Source organism: Neophocaena asiaeorientalis, unplaced genomic scaffold, assembly GCF_003031525.2.
Source record: "Neophocaena asiaeorientalis asiaeorientalis breed wild unplaced genomic scaffold, Neophocaena_asiaeorientalis_V1.1 scaffold345, whole genome shotgun sequence".
Lineage (NCBI taxonomy): Eukaryota > Metazoa > Chordata > Mammalia > Artiodactyla > Phocoenidae > Neophocaena > Neophocaena asiaeorientalis.
Genome location: NW_020175181.1, coordinates 1,130,470 through 1,148,110, shown reverse-complemented (window position 1 = coordinate 1,148,110; position 17,641 = coordinate 1,130,470). Strand labels below are relative to the sequence as shown.

Here is a 17,641-nt window from a genome sequence, read left to right as displayed (position 1 = left end):
CTCTAATCTCTACCAGCTACCAGCTAAAGCACAGAGCTGACCCTGTTGAACCTCTGCTTAATTTTGATGATTAAGTGGTATGCTCAATATGTAAAAAACCATGAATTTATCATAATCTTTATAGAGAGAAAGCCAAAAATTCAACAACTTCTCATTGTATGCCACTGGAAGTAACCAGTGATCAATCCTGAAAACTGGCAATTCAAAGGAAAGAATTAAACATTTATCTTGCCTTTCCAGTATGGACTGTAATTCAGAATAGTAACTGATGAGAGGGAGTTCTTTATAGAAGATTATTAGCTAGTACGTATGGAATGATGTAATTAGGAAAAATAAATTTACCATGTTGCATCCTCTAATGAAATAATTCAGGCAACAATAAAAGTGGATGAAACCACTAAATCAAAGTTTGTTGGGAAACTTTAAAACACCTGGACCCTTTCATCACTGAAAATGGACCAACCAACCTGATGACAAGGCAGTATGAAACATACTCAACCTGGTTCCTGGCACAAGTCTATGTCATGAGAAAAGAAGGGGCGGGGTTGGAGAGACTGCTTTTGATTACAAAAAATTTAAGACAAAATAACGACATGTAATGTATGGATTTGTTTGGATCCTGATTCAACAGTAAAAAGCTGCTTTTGAGACCATCAAGGAAATTTGATTATGGCTTGGACAATAAGGAAGAGTTTAATAAGTGTAATGACATGGTAAGCTTCCATATTTTTTAGAGACATAATGACGTTTGGAGGAGTAAAACGATATAATGACTGGGATTTGCTCTAATACAACTTCAGCAAGGAAAACAAGGGAAACAAAAAAAGCATATGTGGCGAATCTTGATAATTACTACATTTGGTGATGGGGATTCTTTGTATAGTTCACTGTACTTCTATGCTGCTTGAAATTTTTCAATAAAACATACACACACATACATACACACGCACACACACACAAAATGGATGACTCTAACATATTTTTTAGGCTAACCACAATGGTTAGACTCTCACAATCTGGACCCAATCCAACCTACGTCAGCAGCTGTATCACTAATTGTCCACATAAGCCGAGGTTCTAGCTTTACCACACTACTTGACACTTTGGAATTGGCCAGTCATTTTAAGGCCTATTCTGTAGTCTAAGTTCTTTCCTCTGTTCACCTGCGTTCTCATTCTTTTCCAACTGGGAAACTTCTTATCCTTCAAGGACTAGGTCAGATGTTACCTGTGAAGTCTTCTCCAACCTCACTAGATCTCCTGGCAACATCCTGGGTTGCTTCCAATGAACTCTGTTCATACTACTAGTAGAATGTATCTCATACTGTAGATGTCATCTGTCTTCCTCCATCATGATGAGTACTCCTTAATGGCAGATAGCGTAAAAATTACGGGCACAGTCTCTAGATCCAGAATGCCGGAGATCACATGCCGGTTTAGTTAGTGTTACCTTGGGCAAGTAACTTAACCTCTCTGTGCCCCAGTTATCTCATCTATAAAATCGCACTTCATAGAGTGGTATTAATCTTCCTAAATGGATAAAACGGGACTACAACAGTTTATGACACACAGTAAATACTCAATACTAAGGATACAAAATATTAATATATTAATGTGTAACTATTTAATGTAAATATCAATATATTGGTTTAACTTAAATATTAATGTAATAATAATACTAAAATACTAAGGATAGGACTCTTATTTGTCCTTATTATATTCTTCCTCATATCTAGCTCAGTGTCTGGCACATAGATACTCAATAAATGGTTGATGACTTGGATAGTTTATGGTCTCCATACTGACCTTCACTTTGGCCCCAAAGCACTGGCATGGAGGTTGGTAGCAGGTGCTAAGAGGGGCTGGACAGTCTGGTCTCCTAACCTAAGCGGTGGCAATGCTAAAAGAGATAAAAGGCAGCAGAGTTGCTAAGTGTAGGGAGTATGTCATTTATTGACCCTGTGTTCACCCACTCACTGGTCACTACTCTTGACTCGCAGCACAACAGGTACAGAACTGCAAGGGATCATGCCCAGCTCCGTGATCACCAGATCCACCAGTTCTGGGGGGATCACATCATAGACCAGATTCGACAACCGTAGGGACGAGTGGTTCTGCCAGTCAGCCAGGGCCACACGTTCTCCTCGCTCACACAGCAGATCGTCAGGGTCATCTGCAATGGGAGGTGTACCCTTTTATGCACTTTTAAAAAATAACCTGTGGGCTTCCCTTGTGGCACGGTGGTTAAGAATCCACCTGCCAATGCAGGGGACATAGGTTCGAGCCGTGGTCCAGGAAGATCCCACATGCTACGGAGCAACTAAGCCTGTGCGCCACAACTACTGCGCCTGCGCTCTAGAGCCCGTGAGCCACAACTACTGAAGTCTGCACACCTAGAGCCCGTGTCCGCAGTGAGAAGCCCGCGCACTGCAATGAAGAGTGACCCCCCCACTCGCCGCAACTAGAGAAAGCTCGCGCACAGCAACGAAGACCCAACGCAGCCAAAAATAAATAAATAAAATAAATTTATAAAAAAATAAAAAGAAAAAATAAGTTGTACTTCAACCTCCCCTCTCCCTCCCAAATCTTCTCAGGTCCCTGGAACCTTCTCTCCTGCCCTCCTGGGCCTCCTTACCTAGCTCATTAGAGACAAAGGCATCAGTCTGCACACGCTCACAAAACTTGTATGTTTCACAGCAGACCAGCACTGGCACATTATGGGCCCGTGCCACCAGGGCCAGCTGTGCTGTCCCTACCCGTGACATCACAGACCCGTTGGCCAGGAGTGCATGAGCTCCCAACAGCACCTTAGAAACCTATTTTGGAGAGTGGAGAGGAGGAAAAAAAATGTCATGTGTGACCAATGCAGAATAAGGTTCCCAACTCTTACCCAGGACAGCAATATTAAGGCAACGGGTAACAAATCTTAATAAAGGCTCTTGGAAAACACCTGACCGCTGACTCACCGCACCACCCACAGGAAAGCTAAACTCTTTTGTCCTGTTCCCTCTCAGCGGCTACTAGTTTTATATAAGGTTCTTGCAATAGGTAGACATGCTGTATAACGTGCTGTAGATGCTTCTCCTACTAAATATAAACACAGCTGTATAATTCTAGTATTTCTAGACAATTGCAACGTTGGGAAGGCGAGACTATGTCTATACTACTATACCCTTTTACTCCAACTTTGGAGTTCTTTTCCTCTGCCCTCACCTCTGGGAGCACATAGGAAGCTGCAGGAATCAGCAGGTAGGAGGCAGGGACCCCAGCACGGACCAGAAAACGTAGTGTGTGCTTTCCCTCCAGCCGTGGCCGGCTGTCCACCACTACCACCCGAAACCGCCGGCCGTTAGCCCAAGCCTCCTGAAGAATTCGTGATACCAGAGATGAGCTAGAGTGAATGGAGAGGAGGATTCAGTTATAGATGTCACTGACTGATGGTCAGCTCATTCCTAAAGGGCAAAGGGGCAGTTCCTTCTTCAAATCATTTCACTCCCCAATTTTCTCAGTCACAGGGTCTGGCCCATACCATCCATATACCAGGATTACATCTCCATTACTGATCTTCTCATAAGCAAAGCGTGAGATTGCCTCAGCTGCAAGCACAATCTTCTCTTTCACATATCGATCGATGGCTGCTCGAAGTTCTGACTTGGCCTAAATGGAGCAAGATACTTATGGAAAAAGAAACGGACACAGCCCTTTGATTATCATGCTGGATGCTTGAATATGCACATAATGACAGGCCTAAAAGGGGCCCAGGTCAGACAGACCCACCACCTCCTTAACCCTTGACCAGGCAGACCAGAGAGTTGCCCCTTCTGGGAGCCCCGAACATGTTTCCAGCTCTATCCCCCAGGTGCATGCCTCGCTCATTCCTCATACTCATCACCTCCTCTTCCCGCTTGGAGCTGCTCACACCCGTGATCTCCTTGTTAAGGAACTTGATGGCGTTGTACATGCTCGCTGACAGGGGACGGCACTGAGTCAGGAAGCTACAAAAACAACACCTTGCATCTGTGCAACTCTTCACAGCTTACAAAGCTTTCACGTTTAAAAACTTTTTTTTTAAAGAGAAGACAGAAAAATGAAAATAGAGGTAGAAGAGCAAGAAAAAGGCTCCAAGTGCAATATACATTCAGTATTTGGCATCGTTGGTTTTCTTGGCTTTGTGCATGTTAGACCTGGTATTTCTACTGATACAGTATTCTTATAGTTTCTCATACTGTTCAGTTTGACAGTCCTCAATAGTAACTAATACTAATTTTCTAGGGTGTCAAATTCAGAACCAGGCAGATCCATCTCCTGACCCTAAACATGGTCCTAAAGTAAATTGCTTGAGGAAATTAGATCCCAAAGATTACAGGTGGGGAATTTTGAAGTGTGTCCACGTTTCACTGGAGATCAAAGAAGCCTAACTAAAAGAATTGTAGGCTGACTCACATGACAACTTCTTTTTGAAAGGGTTTTTTATCTTGAAGATTATGAGTTTGGAGGAACTAAGGTGATTGGCAGTGGAAAGAATCAGAACGTGTGAAATTCCTTGAAAATTTATTGACTTAAATAACTTTGTGTTACACATAATAAAAAAAAACCCTTTATGCTTTGAAAAAAAGAAAAAGAAAAAGGGTCTAAGAAAAGGTCTGAGCAAGGTGGGGTGGGAGTGGATGTGCAGTGGTCATCCTTACCTGAAGTAGGGCTTTAGTTTATTCACTAGGTCCCTTGACAGTTCTTCACTGGGAGGTGTGGTATAATCCTGAATCACCTGTAGGGTACACAAGTTGATCAGCAAAATGCGCCCTAACAAAAGTCTCTGAAAGGGGGACAGGGTAAGCTTCTCTGAGGAAAGTCTTCTGAGGGTGGAGTCATTCCCTCTTCCCCCCAGAGATTACTCTGGGTGAGAGAAGCCGGGGTAGCGTTGGGGAAGGTGAGGCTGGATCATAAGAGGTAACAAGATGGGACATACCTGCTGCAAGGCACGAAGCAAGGCAATGCACCGGGCATTGGAGCCACTGACCAGGCCCTGGGAGTACTGCAGGCCGAGTCGCACCATGGCTGGGTGGATCACAGAGGATGGGATGCTGATGGGATGGCGGTGTCACACACTTTGCAAGAGAAGTTGAGCACCTACCGCCCACCTTCCCCTGATGAAAAGGAACCTCCTTCACTCGCACAGACACCCCCATTTGAAGAAGCACGCCTTGTGTTCGTGCTTCTTTCCACAGATCCAACCTCAAGTTTCCAGTCACTTTCAAAACAGAATTACTAAAACTCCTCATGCTTAAAAGTTATGACAATTTCATAAGCTCCTACCTCATAAACTGGGTTAGAGAGTTTTGTCTGCTGTACTGGGGTAGGTGGGAGAAGAGACTGACTTTGGATCCATAATCCTTTCGTGTAGGAACCTTGACAAAACAGGGGAACAGGACCAAGGGCCCAGAGTTTAAAACTGTGGGATAATGCTGGGAAGGAAGAAGATGGTGAGCCAAATACCCATACTTTTCCAGGGTCTCACTTCGCCCCGAGCACCTTTCCTCCCTCTATTCCATCTCCCTAGGCTCTTTCTGGCCACACACCAAACCCACTTCCTACCTGCTGTCGTTCTGGTTTTTTAACAAGCCTCCTCAGAAGCGTGGGGTCATCAACCTGACTATGCTCGGGTAGACGCTTCACTCCTAGAAGATAACAATTGTGTTTTCAAGACACTGTAGGTGATAATGAGAAATCTGCTTTCAGGGCATAAGAGACATCAAGAAAGATTTGAGAGAGAGATGGAAAAAAACAGGAGAAAAAAGTAGAAAAAGAAACGGGTAGGATGAGGTTAAGGAGAGAATTGTGAACTCTGGGAACCAAGGTGAAAATTGGGAGCTGTTTTACTGTGGGGAAGCCTGAGCTAACATAGGCATTTGAATCAACAGAGGTCTTGAAGTGAAGATACCTGAGGGGGTTTCTCCAGCTGTGCTGGGGCAGGCCTGAGGAGGTGGCCCTCCTTGGTCCCCTTTTCTTGCCTGCTTCAGGGCCCGCTCAGCCTCCTGCTTGGCCCGCCTTTCAGCTCGAAGTTCAGCCTTACTCCGACCTGCTGGAACTTTCTCCTTGGCACTGCCCAACTGACTGTCCAGTCCAGGCAGGTCTTTGGTCGGGCCTGCTGAAGGTAGAAGGAAGAGGTGCCCAAGCCCTAGGTAGGTAATAGCTATGCCCCAACCAAAGCTTCTTTTCCTGTTTATCTAAACTTTTTCCCTTTTTACTTGTGCAAACCAACTTTGTCCTGTCTCCCCCTCTTCTCTCCCACCACATCCCTTTACCAGCTCCACACCCCGGCCCTTTAAAAAAGCCCCCGCACCTTGACTTTGGGCTGCAGATACAGCAGAGCCAGTTTCTGGTTCTGCCCCCTTTTCCTCCTTCCGTTTCTTCTTCTGCTGTTTCTTTTCCTTCCGAAGTTGCAGCTTTTCTTCTTGGGTCATCTCCCTCCCCCCTGCCTAAGACACAGACATAGAACACTAACCTTCCCCAACAATTCCAAAAATGAATAAACACTACTGGATACTTACTAGTCTCCCACAGGATCCCTAATCCTTCCTAAGTCTCAGAAGCTACCTGTTACGAGCTTAGAGCCCACAGGGATCGAAGTTTCTCCTGCAGATCACAGTCACATTACCATTAGGGCTGAAAAAGCTCTGTAAAATCTCTTGGCTTTACCAAGAAATAAAGTGAAACGGGGATGAAGATTGGGTCGGAACGAAGTTGACACGGGCTCCTGCGTACCGCCTGACAGGCGGCTAGGGAGGGCACCCGCACTTACCCCAGGCCGAGGAACAAGCTCCGCCTTCATCCCAGATCCCAAGTCTGCATCAGAAAACAGGGCACAAAGTGAACCAGAGAGGCTCTGGGAGGGTTTGCGGGGACACGTATTCGGCGCTGCTGGCTGCTGGGTCTGCATGACCACGGGTCGCCACCAGGCGGGAGGTGAGCCGGGGATCGGCGTGGGGGACGCAGTGCGCTGCAGGATCAAAGGGAAGGGGGGCGGGGGAAGGAAGAAGCACGCACACCTCCCGGAGGAACAAGCCGGTACGCGGCACGGAGTGCGCCCGAGGCAGTGCGGACCAGAGTCCGGCGTGGCGCGGGAACCGAACGACAGGGCCCAGAGGTACTCAGGGCCCATCAGTAGCCGTCCGAGGCCCGTCCGCTCGCGTACCTGTTTGTGTGCCCGGCCCTTCACTCACCCTCGCGAACAGCCACGGCCGCGGCAGCCATCATCCTCCGTCCTGGGCTCCGCCTGCCTGGGTCACAGGGACTACAAGCGCCCCCTGGGCCGACAGCCACGGCGTGCAGCCCCAACCGGACTACAAGCCCCGGAGTGCTCTGGGGCTCTGCCCCTGGCTACGGGTCGCGATAAGGGCCTTTTCAGCTTTGGGCTCCCAATCCCGGCTGTCGGCTCTTGCCCTTTAGACTACAGTTCCCAGGATGCCGGGGGCGCTGCGCCCCAGAGCGGACTTCCCCAGCCCTTCCCACCTCTGATCGCAAGTCCCCCCCCGCCCCCCAAAATGGCGAGCGAGGCTGCGGGGACGTGCTGAGGAGCGGAGGCGAGCGTGCAAAGCCGCTGTGGCCCTCAGAGTCCGGACCCGGCCGGGCCCTGCCGCAGGGAACATGCACTTTTCCATTCCTGAAACCGAGTCCCGCAGCGGGGACAGCGGCGGCTCCGCCTACGTGGTGAGGAGCGGCCGGAGCCCGGCCGGGTAGGGGCGGGGATAACGGGCCGGAGCCCTCTCCGAGCGGCCTCCGAAGTCTGGCCGCCACCTTTCGGGCCTGGTGACAGGCCGCCGAGTCCCGACGGCCTCGATGGGAGCTTATATTACGTCTCAGATTCATTCAAAGGTCGCCCCAGCTCCTGTAGGTCCTTTGTTCGGCCGCATCGCCTCCCCCGGCTGGGCCGCGGCTACTCTGGTGGGCGTCCCTGGCCTCTTGGGGAGGAAGACTGCAGCCTGAGCGCCCGGGTTTTCCCCGACTGGTCCTCCTGCTTTGGGACCTGGCTCTGGGGAAAATCGGCTGGCCACCTTTGGAAGATCTCGGCGCGTTGCTCAGGCGGAGCTGTGGCAGGCAACTTCCGGCCAGGGTTCTCAAGCCCCGCCAAAATGGCGAGCGAGGCGAGCGACCCTAAACGAGACCGCGACCCTAAACTGCTTGCCTGCTTTTGTGTTCTCAGGCCTATAACATTCACGTGAATGGAGTCCTGCACTGTCGGGTGCGCTACAGCCAACTCCTGGGGCTGCACGAGCAGGTGGGACTAGCACCCCTGCCTTGAGGCTGCTTCAAGCCCTTTTCTACACCTGGGCATCAGTGTCTCCATTTCCCTCCCCGTCGCTTTCTCGTAGGCTGTAGTTCCCCTTTAATCACTGCCACAGGGAAGGATTTGGTGCTTATCGTCTGACATTTCCGGGGAACTCCCAGGGAGCTTAATGTCTGCCCCTAACTGCTCCTCCCTATACTCGCATACTCCCTCCTTTCTTCTCTGTCCCCATCTTACACAGCCTGTACACTGCCTGTGCCTGTGCATAAAGAAAACGACAACCCTACCCCCTAAGCTGCCAAAGCACTTTCCTTCTGTCATCTGAGCTGCAACTTGAAATTCTTTTTCCTGCTCATATTGATACAAACCATTCACCAATTTCTGTCTGTGTTCCTTGACTCACCTGAGCGGGTGTAGCTGTTCCAGCTATCCTTATGTGTCTGTGATGTAATGTTTCTCTGTTCTCCTCACCAGATTCTGAGCTCTGTATTTAACTCGGTACAGAGTCCTGGTTTTACTGATAACTAGTTGTGCAACCCTGAGCAAGTTACCTGATTTCTTTGGGCCTCAGCTTCTGCAACTGAAAAATGGAGTCATTGATCTGCAAAGTCCCTTTAAGTCCTAAAATACTTCATGAATATATTTAGCTATTCCTTAACTGTGCACATAAACTTTCCTTACAAAGCCTTTTGCTTCCTATGAGGGTTCAATGAACACAGCTTTGCTAGATAAGCAAGGGTCTCCCTAGGCCCTGGCCCTATACAAACCCTTCCCACACCGTGGAGGAACAGACTTGTACACTGTAAGATTGGAAAAAACATATATCTAGGACAGAGGAACAGCTCCCTTGGGATGCTGCCCCTGCCAAAGGAATGATTTCCTGGATGACCAGGGTAGATAGGGGAGCAGGGACTAAGGAAAGGGAAGGGGAGCCCAAGAGAACATTATGAATGTCGATTGCCTCTTCTCATTTGCTATGTTTATGTGAAGAGTTGTATCTCTTTCTCCAAATAGCTTCGGAAGGAATATGGGGCCAATGTGCTTCCTGCATTTCCCCCAAAGAAGCTTTTCTCTCTGACACCCGCTGAGGTAGAACAGAGGAGAGAGCAGTTAGAGAAGTACATGCAAGCTGGTGAGTGGTTGGAGGGAACTTCAGGCTGACTCTGTTGAGGACTATGGAGAGAGACTCAAAACAGCTGATTTTGTAGAAGGTCCTGAAGGAATCTGTAGATCTGGGAAGCCTACTGTTTTATCTATTATTTAATTAGCAAAAGTAAATAGCATGCAAGGATGCTGTGGTATCTAGGTACGAGCAAAGCAATTTGGGCACTGACATCTATGAGAAATACTAATATAGCACTAACTAGTCTTAAAGCAGTTTTGATCGGTGGGGAGAACTTAACTTGTATCTGATGTGCTTTAGATGAACATTATTTTTCTCTGGTTCTATAGACTGGACTCAACTAGATGGTAGCCAAGGGTGGGGCAGGTGAAGAATTTATGCAAACAGCGAGTGAGGTGAGGCCAGTTGGGAGATGGGACAAGCCACCATCAGCCCAGGAAAGGGGACCTGGGGGGCCTGCCAAAAAGAGAACTGGGGGGATCCAAGAGGGAATCATAAGTTATTAGAACATCATTCTCTTGTCCCCACAGTTCGGCAAGACCCATTGCTTGGGAGCAGTGAGACCTTCAATAGTTTCTTGCGTCGGGCACAACAGGTAAGGCTTTGGATGGGACCAAGTTTTAAGGGAAGCACCTTCCTGCAGGGCCACATCATTTTAATGAGGTGGGTACAGAGGAGCCATCCTGGCACCTTTCTGTATGGAATGGGGCTTCTGCTATACCAGTGAAATCAAGGAAACCCAGTCTATAATTAGACAGCTGAGAATAAAGTCACCAGAGGGACCTACAATACAACATAGTGGGGAAGGGCCAGAGCTGGACGCTGGGCATGTTGTTAACAAAGTGCCTCCCATTCCCGTGTATGCTCACAACCAGGAGACACAGCAGGTCCCAACAGAAGAGGTCTCCTTGGAAGTGCTGCTTAGCAACGGGCAGAAAGTTCTGGTCAATGTGCTAACTTCAGATCAGACTGAGGATGTCCTGGAGGTGAGGCGCTTGTTCTGCACTGCTCCTCCTCCCCCTGCACCCCAGGTTCCCAGGCTTGGGGTGATGGGAACCATCCAGCATGATGAGCTGTATTTCCTTCCTTATTCCTAGGCTGTGGCTGCAAAGCTGGATCTTCCAGATGACTTGATCGGATACTTTAGTCTCTTTCTAGTTCGAGAAAAAGAGGATGGAGCCTTTTCGTGTGAGTTTGTCTGGACTTTACAGCTTCCCTCTGTTTCCACTAGTGAACATGCCTATCTCCCCCAAGAATGTGGCATTTCCCCAGGGCCTCTCGCTTGATTTCCCTCCCCTGAGTTTCATGACATTTTCTTTTTCTTTTCTTTTCTTTTTTAAACCCATAGTTGTACGGAAGTTGCAAGAGTTTGAGCTGCCTTATGTGTCTGTTGCCAGTCTTCGGAGTCAAGAGTATAAGATTATGCTAAGGAAGAGGTCAGGGCTGGGCTTGGAGGAGGTAGAGGGTGCTGGACTGGATTATGGGGCCACGTATTGAGACAGAATAATCTGGACAAGGGGGTAGTGCTGGGTGTTTCTACCAGGCCTCCCAAGCTTCCTCCAACTGTATCACCATTAGCCCCATAGTTCCAGATTGCTCCGGTTTTGCCCCTTTTCCATTCTGCCTCTTGCCTTCCCCCAGCTTAGCCCCATTACCCCTTTCCACCCCTTGGCCTCACAGTTATTGGGACTCTGCCTATGATGACGATGTCATGGAGAACCGGGTTGGCCTGAACCTGCTTTATGCTCAGGTGAGCTTGGAGCTGCCTCAGAACCCTTCCCCTGAAAATGGCTCTGGTGTCCCTCTGCCAAGAAAACTTTCGTATCTTTACTGCCAGTTCATGGGGAAGTTTCTAGAATACTCTCAGGGCATCTGGCACAACCTCTACTCTCCCTGCTTTGTAAGCTGATATGGTCAAGGACTCAACTGCAAAGAGCTTGCTCAAATGTGGGGTGAGGGGTCAGGCTGGACAGAGGTAACTGGACACTCTTTGGGTCTCTGAGTGGGAGCCCCGAACACCCCACCCCTTGTCTCCGCTGCAGACAGTATCAGACATTGAGCGTGGGTGGATCCTAGTCACCAAGGAGCAGCACCGGCAGCTCAAATCACTGCAAGAGAAGGTCTCCAAGAAGGAGGTGAGCCCTGCCTCCCTGTCTCCCTCCAAGGGGTTGCTTCCTCTGGGCTGTCCCACTTCCCCTCCTGACCCGTCCCGCCTGCTGACTGGGTTTCAGTTCCTGCGGCTGGCCCAGACGCTGCGGCACTATGGCTACTTGCGCTTCGATGCCTGTGTGGCTGACTTCCCGGAGAAGGACTGTCCAGTGGTGGTGAGCGCAGGCAACAGTGAGCTCAGCCTCCAGCTCCGCCTGCCTGGCCAGCAACTCCGTGAAGGCTCCTTTCGGGTCACCCGCATGCGGTGCTGGCGGGTCACCTCCTCTGTGAGTGGGGGTAGGAGGGGGAGACCTTTGGGATGGAGGCCCGGCAAGCCTTGAGCTTCGGGAATGGGCTGGAGTGGGTCAGGGAGAGGCACATCGGTCAGAATGAGCTCAGCCTAATTCTTACCCTTCCTCTCCCAGGTGCCACTGCCCAGTGGAGGCACAAGCAGCCCAGGTCGGGGCCGGGGTGAGGTGCGCCTGGAACTGGCTTTTGAATACCTCATGAGCAAGGACCGGCTACAGTGGGTCACCATCACCAGCCCCCAGGTGTGAGCCCACCCTCAGGCCTCCTCTGGAGCCCATTGCACCGTCTCTCTTAGATACCCAAGTCTAGGGCTTCCAGGACTCCATGTGAGTGGGAGCCCTTGTCTTAGGGGTGCTGGGCTCAGGATGGCCACCCAGTCAGGCTGAGCTCTCTCCTTGCCCTCAGGCTATCATGATGAGCATCTGCTTGCAGTCCATGGTGGATGAACTGATGGTGAAGAAATCCGGCGGCAGTATCAGGAAGGTAAGCGGCAAGCACAGACCAAGCGGCTGAGTGGTTGTGCTCTCCCTGCCTTTTGTCCTAGGTGTGATGCCTCTCCTGAGAGGGAGGAAGGGATTGGGATTCCAAAGGGGGTGATCAGCCCTTCTCAGCATCAGCACCTCATGTCTCCATCCCCAGATGCTACGCCGGCGGGTGGGGGGCACCCTGAGACGCTCAGACAGCCAGCAAGCAGTGAAGTCCCCACCGCTGCTTGTAAGTACTACTCCCTGGTCAGTCCCCCAGCCCCCAGGCCTTGCATCACCTCCCCAGTGAGGTCTCTGACACCTCTGCCTCCTCCTCCCCAGGAGTCACCTGATGCCAGCCGGGAGTCCATGGTCAAACTCTCAGTGAGTTTCCCACGAGGGTTGGTGAGGTTGGTGTTTGTAGGGGACCTTAGGGAGGCTTGAGCCCTCTGACCCCGACCCTGCCTTTATTACAGAGCAAGCTGAGTGCCGTGAGCTTGCGGGGGATTGGCACTCCCAGTACAGATGCCAGTGCCAGTGATGTCCACGGCAATTTCGCCTTTGAGGGCATTGGAGATGAGGATCTGTGATCTCCAGAGCTTGGATGTCTGCCCTCTACCCTGGAGGAGTGTTCAGAAACTTGCCCTGTGCCTGTATCCCCCAAACTGGGGTATTTTTCTTCGTACTGTCCCCTTTTCTGCTCGGCCAGGGGCCTCCTAACCTGCCTTCCCTTCCCCTCCCCAGGGCTGGCTATACAAAGGATCGCTCAGAGCTGGCCTTCAGTGCCAAATTAGCATTTAGTATTTTGCACAAAGTCCACGGGGCCACGGCTACCTGCCTGGGGAGGAACCACAACTCCCCCTAGGCTGCTTCTGGCTTCTCGGGGCCACGAGCCAAGGGGATGGGCAGAGGTCTGTGTATGGTCTGGCCCAGCTCCCCGTCATTAAACTCAGCCTGATTGCTGCCTACCTCTGGTTCCCTCTCACTGCCCCCGCTCCCCCCATCACAGCATGGATTGCTGTGCTACGGGTGAGGCCAAGCCGTGCTTGCCACTGCCAACTCAGCATAGACGTGGCTTTGTTAGTGTTTCCTTTATTATAAAGCACTGAAATAAGTTAAATAAACAGGTGCGAGGCTGGACAGTCCCCCAGCCAGTTCATCCACCGCCCCTGGGAGCAGTGGAGGTGGATACAGGGCCCTTCTCACTGAGCTTATGAAGTCGCATCAGTCAAGGCAAGGCCCCCCTGGTCCATATGGGCCCCCCGCCCATGGGGTTTGGACTGGTCCGTATAGTGCCTAGGTTAGTCTGTGTGGAGCCCCTGGCCAGCGGGGGAGGAAGGTAAAGGTGGCTTCTGGTCCATCTGTATAAAACATACAGGAGGGTCAGGGCTAATTCATAGAGCCCTAGGGGAGAAGGACCTAGTTCAGGGTGAGTCTGTGTGGAGAGCTCGGCTACCAGTGGCACCCAGGGCTGTTGGGCCCCGAGAGCTCAAAACAGAGGGGGGACTGTGAGGTGGCGCCCAGCCCTCAGAGGCAGAGAGGCCAGGCCCTCCTGCCCCACCGTGGCCGTGCACCTTCTGGTGGCGTTTGTAGTTGTCCCAATGGCCCGTGGTATAGGCGCAGGTGGCACAGCGGAAGGGCTTCTCGCCCGTGTGCCGCAGCATGTGGCGTTTGAGGTTCATGCTCTGGTTGCAGCTGTAGTTGCAAAGACTACACCGAAAAGGTTTGTCCCCAGAGTGGATTCGACCGTGACGCTTGAGGTTGGCCAGGTTGCCACAGGCATAGGGGCAGAGGGGGCACTTGTAGGGCTTCTCTCCTGTGTGGACGCGCTGGTGCCGTTTCAGATTATCCAGATGAGCAGAGGCATAAGGACAGCGGGCACAGCGGAAGGGCTTCTCACCACTGTGCGTCTTCATGTGCCGAGCCAAGTGGTTGGGATAGTGAGTGGCAAAGGGGCAGAGGCTACAGGCAAAGCCTTTGTCACTGGGGCCCTGGGGTCCACCACTGGCACCACTTCCAGTCTCTCCTCGCATGCAGCGCCCACACATGGCTGCTCCCAGCCGACTACCCTCCCCCTCTTCCAGCTCTTGTCCACAGTTCCGGCAGGTCCAAGGGAACAGCAGCTCTGGCAGTGGTTCTGATCCAGTCCCACGTAGGCCTTCCCCTTCACTCCTCAGCTGCCCACAGTCCGGCAAGAAACTGGCACCGCCTGGTGGCACATGGAGGCTCAAATCGGGAAGCAGCAGGGCATCTGTAGAGACAGTGAGACCTGGGCTATGAATCCAAGTTCCCCTAAGGCCACCCACCCACGTCCCAGGTTCTTTGGTCCCTGGCTTTTTACCTTCAGGTCGCCGGGGCACTGCCCCCTCCTGCTCTGTGGGACTGGGAGGCCGGGCAGGACGTGGAGCACAGCAGCGGAAGCCACAGGTCGGGCAGGGAGGAGTGGGGGGCCCCGCATGGGTGCGCTGATGCCGCCTCAGGTTGCCCAGGCTGCTGCAGGCAAAGGGGCAGTGGGGACAGCGGTAGGGCTTCTCGCCAGTGTGGGTGCGAGTATGTCGCGTCAGGTTGACGAGCTGGGCTGAGGCGTAGGGGCAGCGGCCACAGCGGAACGGCTTCTCCCCGCTGTGTGTCTGCATGTGCCGCTTCAGGTGGCTCGAGTAGTGGGACACGAAGGCGCAGAGGCGGCATGAGTATAGTAGCCGTGGGGGCAGCGGGGGCCCCCCACCCGGCCCTCCTGCCCCACAACACGGCCCCTCACCTGTGGGCCCCCCACACAGCTGGCAGGCTGGGCCTGGCCTCTCACCCCTGGCCTCCCCTGGACCCCTGGCTGGCTCCTCAACTTCACTCTCCGCACTTAGTGCCCGGCCGCCCCCAGACTCGTCGTCGCTCAGCCCATAGGGAAGCCCAGGCCTGGCCCCCAGAGAGTCTCCTGGTGAGACAGACATGAGAAGAGACATCAACACAGGCTAGGAACAGACTCCAAACTCCCTTTCTCACTTGCGGTCTCCCCACTTGCTGGGCTCCACCCTTCTCTTCAATCAATGATCCTAAAAATTCAACACAAATCATCTACCTTCAAGTCTGGACTAACCTAGTGATGACAGAGTTGTACATAGGACCAATGAATGGAAAAAGATCAAGGGCTCACAGTGGGCCACATACTGAATCAATAATTAAATAATTAACTGATTCTTGGGATAAGTAAAAATACACAAGGCAGAGGCCTGATACCTTTTTCTAGTGCCTCTATCAGTAAGGACTCTTAGTGTTTATTTTATAACCACCTCCATACTATCTCAAGAGGCAAAATTTGGAGGGAAGGGCTTCCCTGGTGGCGCGGTGGTTGAGAGTCCGCCTGCCGATGCAGGGTACACGGGTCTGTGCCTCGGTCCGGGAAGATCCCACATGCCGCGGAGCGGCTGGGCCCGTGAGCCATGGCCGCTGAGCCTGCGCGTCCGGAGCCTGTGCTCCGCAACAGGAGAGGCCACAACAGTGAGAGGCCCACGTACCGCAAAAAAAAAAAAAAAAAATTGGACGGAAGAGGAAACAAAGTAACACATGTAATACCACATCTAAGCCTAAAGGATGGATTCTCTTTTACATGGATTTCCTCAATGACTTTCAAAATCATCCTTCAGAAGTGGCATTAGTGGATAGGTAGTGCAGCAAACTAGGTTGGGGTGATGCTAAGATCAAAGGGAAGAGGAATGTGGAAGGATATTTGAGGGCAGAGACTAATACCTCCATACAAGAAGAGTTTATGCTGCAGGTGAAAGGGAGTTAGATTAGATATAAGTACTAGCTTGAATGAGGTTGCTTCCCTGAACCTCTTAAAAATAAACTCATCTAAGGAATAAGCTAGGGAGTGGGATAGTTATTAAAAGGGCATTTACTTTTAACCAGTTGTTCCATGTGATTCCTCTACCGTCCTATTCATACCACCTTTGAACCAGGCCCCAGAACTTGACCTCAACAAGGTGATGGACCATCAGGCAAACGAAGAAATCTAGCTCAAATCTAAACTGAACCAGCCCCAGTGGCAGGAAACGGTGTTTTGCTCACTGGCACTATACTCTAACCCGCCTCCTAAAGGCTGAGGTTCCAGCGGTCACTTCCTTAAGTCAGTCCCCCAAACCCACCTTCAGAGTCTCTCTCGAAGCCCATGAGCTGGTCGCTGTTGCCGTCACCTTCCTCCTCTTCCTCTTCTTCCTCAAACTCCAGATCCTGGCCTAGTAGTAAATCACTCTCCAATACCAGGGCCCCGGGTCCTTCGTCGAGGGAGTCTTCAGTATCCACTGAAGAGGGGAAGAGGCTTGTAGATCCTCCCTCAGGAACTGTGCCCATCATTCGCACCCGGGGAGCCAGCCCTCGCAGACCGTACTTCCCGCACTCGTAGACCCTCTCGGGTTCCGTTAGTACCTCGATGGGAAGCTAGGAGTCCAGATCGCCCACCCCATCCCTCAAGAGTCCCCCTCCACCCAGACCTGAACCCACACCACTGACCCCACCCCCGCTCCTCCCCACCTCTCAGCCCCTGACCCCTGACCCCTGACCTTTGACCCCCTCGCATTTCACGGGCTGCGGGTGGCTTTGCTTCCTTCGGGGCATCGTGACCGGCTCCAGCCCGACGCGCCTCCGGCCTGCGGCCGCCCGGCCCCGCCCCTCCCAATTCGGCCTGCCCGCCCTTCCTCTCAGGGCCCGCGGGCCGCCCCCATGCAGAGGCGCGGGCCCCGGGCAGCCCCCGGCCCTGGCCCCGGCGCCCAGCTCAGGCCGCTCCCGCCGCCGCCGCCGCCGCCGCCGCGTCCATTCATGGAGCCCCCTACCCCCGCCCTACGGAGACCAGCTGGTACCTCCGTACTCGCTTCCGCTTCCGCTGTCGCAGAGCCACACGGGACGCGTAGTCCGTGGAAAGCAGAAGCCCCGAAAGCGTCCACAGCGTGACCAGGAAGTGATTGTGACGGAAGCAACCGGGCGAGCCAATCAGGGATCAGATGAAACCTGGCCGGCAAGGAGGGCAGGTCAAACCGTGACCCTGGCTTTAGTCTTAAGGGTCGCCTGGCCGGTCCCGACCCCTCCGTGGAGGAACAAGGAAATCGTTCCTCACCCTAGGAGGGGGTGAGGATGAGCCGCGACGCCAGGCCAGGCTGCCAGCGGCTCAGGGAGTTACCATACCCGACCCCCTCTCCCTGAGTCACACACGTCACACACAGGCAGGTAGGTGGGCAGGTGCGTGCGCGCGCACACACACACATCGCACACACCACCTCACACCCCCCCCACACACACACCCCACACCACCTCACACACCACCCAC

The 17,641-nt window shown here is 52.3% G+C and overlaps 3 protein-coding genes and 1 non-coding gene across 8 annotated transcripts; 2 read left to right on the top strand and 2 right to left on the bottom strand.

The window, feature by feature from the left end:
- Window positions 1–1,924: 1,924 nt before the first annotated feature.
- On the bottom strand, window positions 1,925–7,366 carry EIF2B4 (eukaryotic translation initiation factor 2B subunit delta). Of its 5 annotated transcripts, none has more exons than XM_024764408.1 (13): window positions 7,220–7,366; window positions 6,799–6,842; window positions 6,340–6,475; window positions 5,938–6,144; window positions 5,592–5,674; window positions 5,313–5,404; window positions 4,966–5,080; window positions 4,688–4,764; window positions 3,892–3,994; window positions 3,529–3,656; window positions 3,213–3,390; window positions 2,635–2,815; window positions 1,925–2,172 (listed from the first exon to the last, which is right to left on the bottom strand). In XM_024764408.1, exons 1-13 carry the CDS (start codon window positions 7,251–7,253, stop codon window positions 1,973–1,975), a joined length of 1,578 nt encoding a protein of 525 aa, XP_024620176.1. In that variant the 5' UTR covers window positions 7,254–7,366; the 3' UTR covers window positions 1,925–1,972. The 5 variants fall into 5 exon arrangements, with proteins under 5 accessions (XP_024620176.1, XP_024620177.1, XP_024620174.1 ...); XM_024764409.1 differs by having other exon boundaries at window positions 5,938–6,141; XM_024764406.1 differs by lacking the exon at window positions 7,220–7,366 and having other exon boundaries at window positions 6,799–7,193.
- On the top strand, window positions 4,106–4,206 carry LOC112412826 (small nucleolar RNA SNORA8). The gene has a single exon (XR_003005869.1). It is a non-coding gene; the product is annotated as a small nucleolar RNA SNORA8 (small nucleolar RNA).
- A 102-nt stretch (window positions 7,367–7,468) lies between the features above and the next one.
- Window positions 7,469–13,295, top strand: SNX17 (sorting nexin 17). The gene is made up of 15 exons (XM_024764413.1): window positions 7,469–7,706; window positions 8,200–8,274; window positions 9,298–9,415; window positions 9,937–10,001; window positions 10,282–10,392; window positions 10,504–10,594; window positions 10,755–10,842; window positions 11,087–11,156; window positions 11,449–11,541; window positions 11,638–11,841; window positions 11,980–12,105; window positions 12,269–12,346; window positions 12,503–12,577; window positions 12,670–12,711; window positions 12,804–13,295. The coding sequence occupies exons 1-15, from the start codon at window positions 7,644–7,646 to the stop codon at window positions 12,915–12,917; spliced, it is 1,413 nt and encodes a 470-aa protein (XP_024620181.1). The 5' UTR covers window positions 7,469–7,643; the 3' UTR covers window positions 12,918–13,295.
- On the bottom strand, window positions 13,106–17,119 carry ZNF513 (zinc finger protein 513). The gene is made up of 4 exons (XM_024764412.1): window positions 16,881–17,119; window positions 16,467–16,622; window positions 14,669–15,256; window positions 13,106–14,578 (listed from the first exon to the last, which is right to left on the bottom strand). The coding sequence occupies exons 1-4, from the start codon at window positions 16,933–16,935 to the stop codon at window positions 13,752–13,754; spliced, it is 1,626 nt and encodes a 541-aa protein (XP_024620180.1). The 5' UTR covers window positions 16,936–17,119; the 3' UTR covers window positions 13,106–13,751.
- Window positions 17,120–17,641: the final 522 nt, after the last annotated feature.

Excerpts from the sequence above, each read along its gene's own strand:
- ZNF513 (XM_024764412.1), bottom strand. The coding sequence starts at position 16,935 with ATGCCCCGAAGGAAGCAAAGCCACCCGCAGCCCGTGAAATGCGAGGGG. Across the intron at positions 15,257-16,466 it reads CTTCGAGAGAGACTCTGAAG|GAGACTCTCTGGGGGCCAGG; the intron begins GTGGGTTTGGGG and ends CTGTCTCACCAG. Across the intron at positions 14,579-14,668 it reads AGTGCCCCGGCGACCTGAAG|ATGCCCTGCTGCTTCCCGAT; the intron begins GTAAAAAGCCAG and ends CTGTCTCTACAG.
- EIF2B4 (XM_024764406.1), bottom strand. The coding sequence starts at position 7,158 with ATGGGCCCTGAGTACCTCTGGGCCCTGTCGTTCGGTTCCCGCGCCACG. Across the intron at positions 3,657-3,891 it reads GCTCCAAGCGGGAAGAGGAG|GCCAAGTCAGAACTTCGAGC; the intron begins GTGATGAGTATG and ends TGCTCCATTTAG. Across the intron at positions 2,173-2,634 it reads CTTTGTCTCTAATGAGCTAG|ATGACCCTGACGATCTGCTG; the intron begins GTAAGGAGGCCC and ends CTCCCATTGCAG.
- SNX17 (XM_024764413.1), top strand. The coding sequence starts at position 7,644 with ATGCACTTTTCCATTCCTGAAACCGAGTCCCGCAGCGGGGACAGCGGC. Across the intron at positions 8,275-9,297 it reads TCCTGGGGCTGCACGAGCAG|CTTCGGAAGGAATATGGGGC; the intron begins GTGGGACTAGCA and ends TTCTCCAAATAG. Across the intron at positions 10,393-10,503 it reads AGACTGAGGATGTCCTGGAG|GCTGTGGCTGCAAAGCTGGA; the intron begins GTGAGGCGCTTG and ends CCTTATTCCTAG.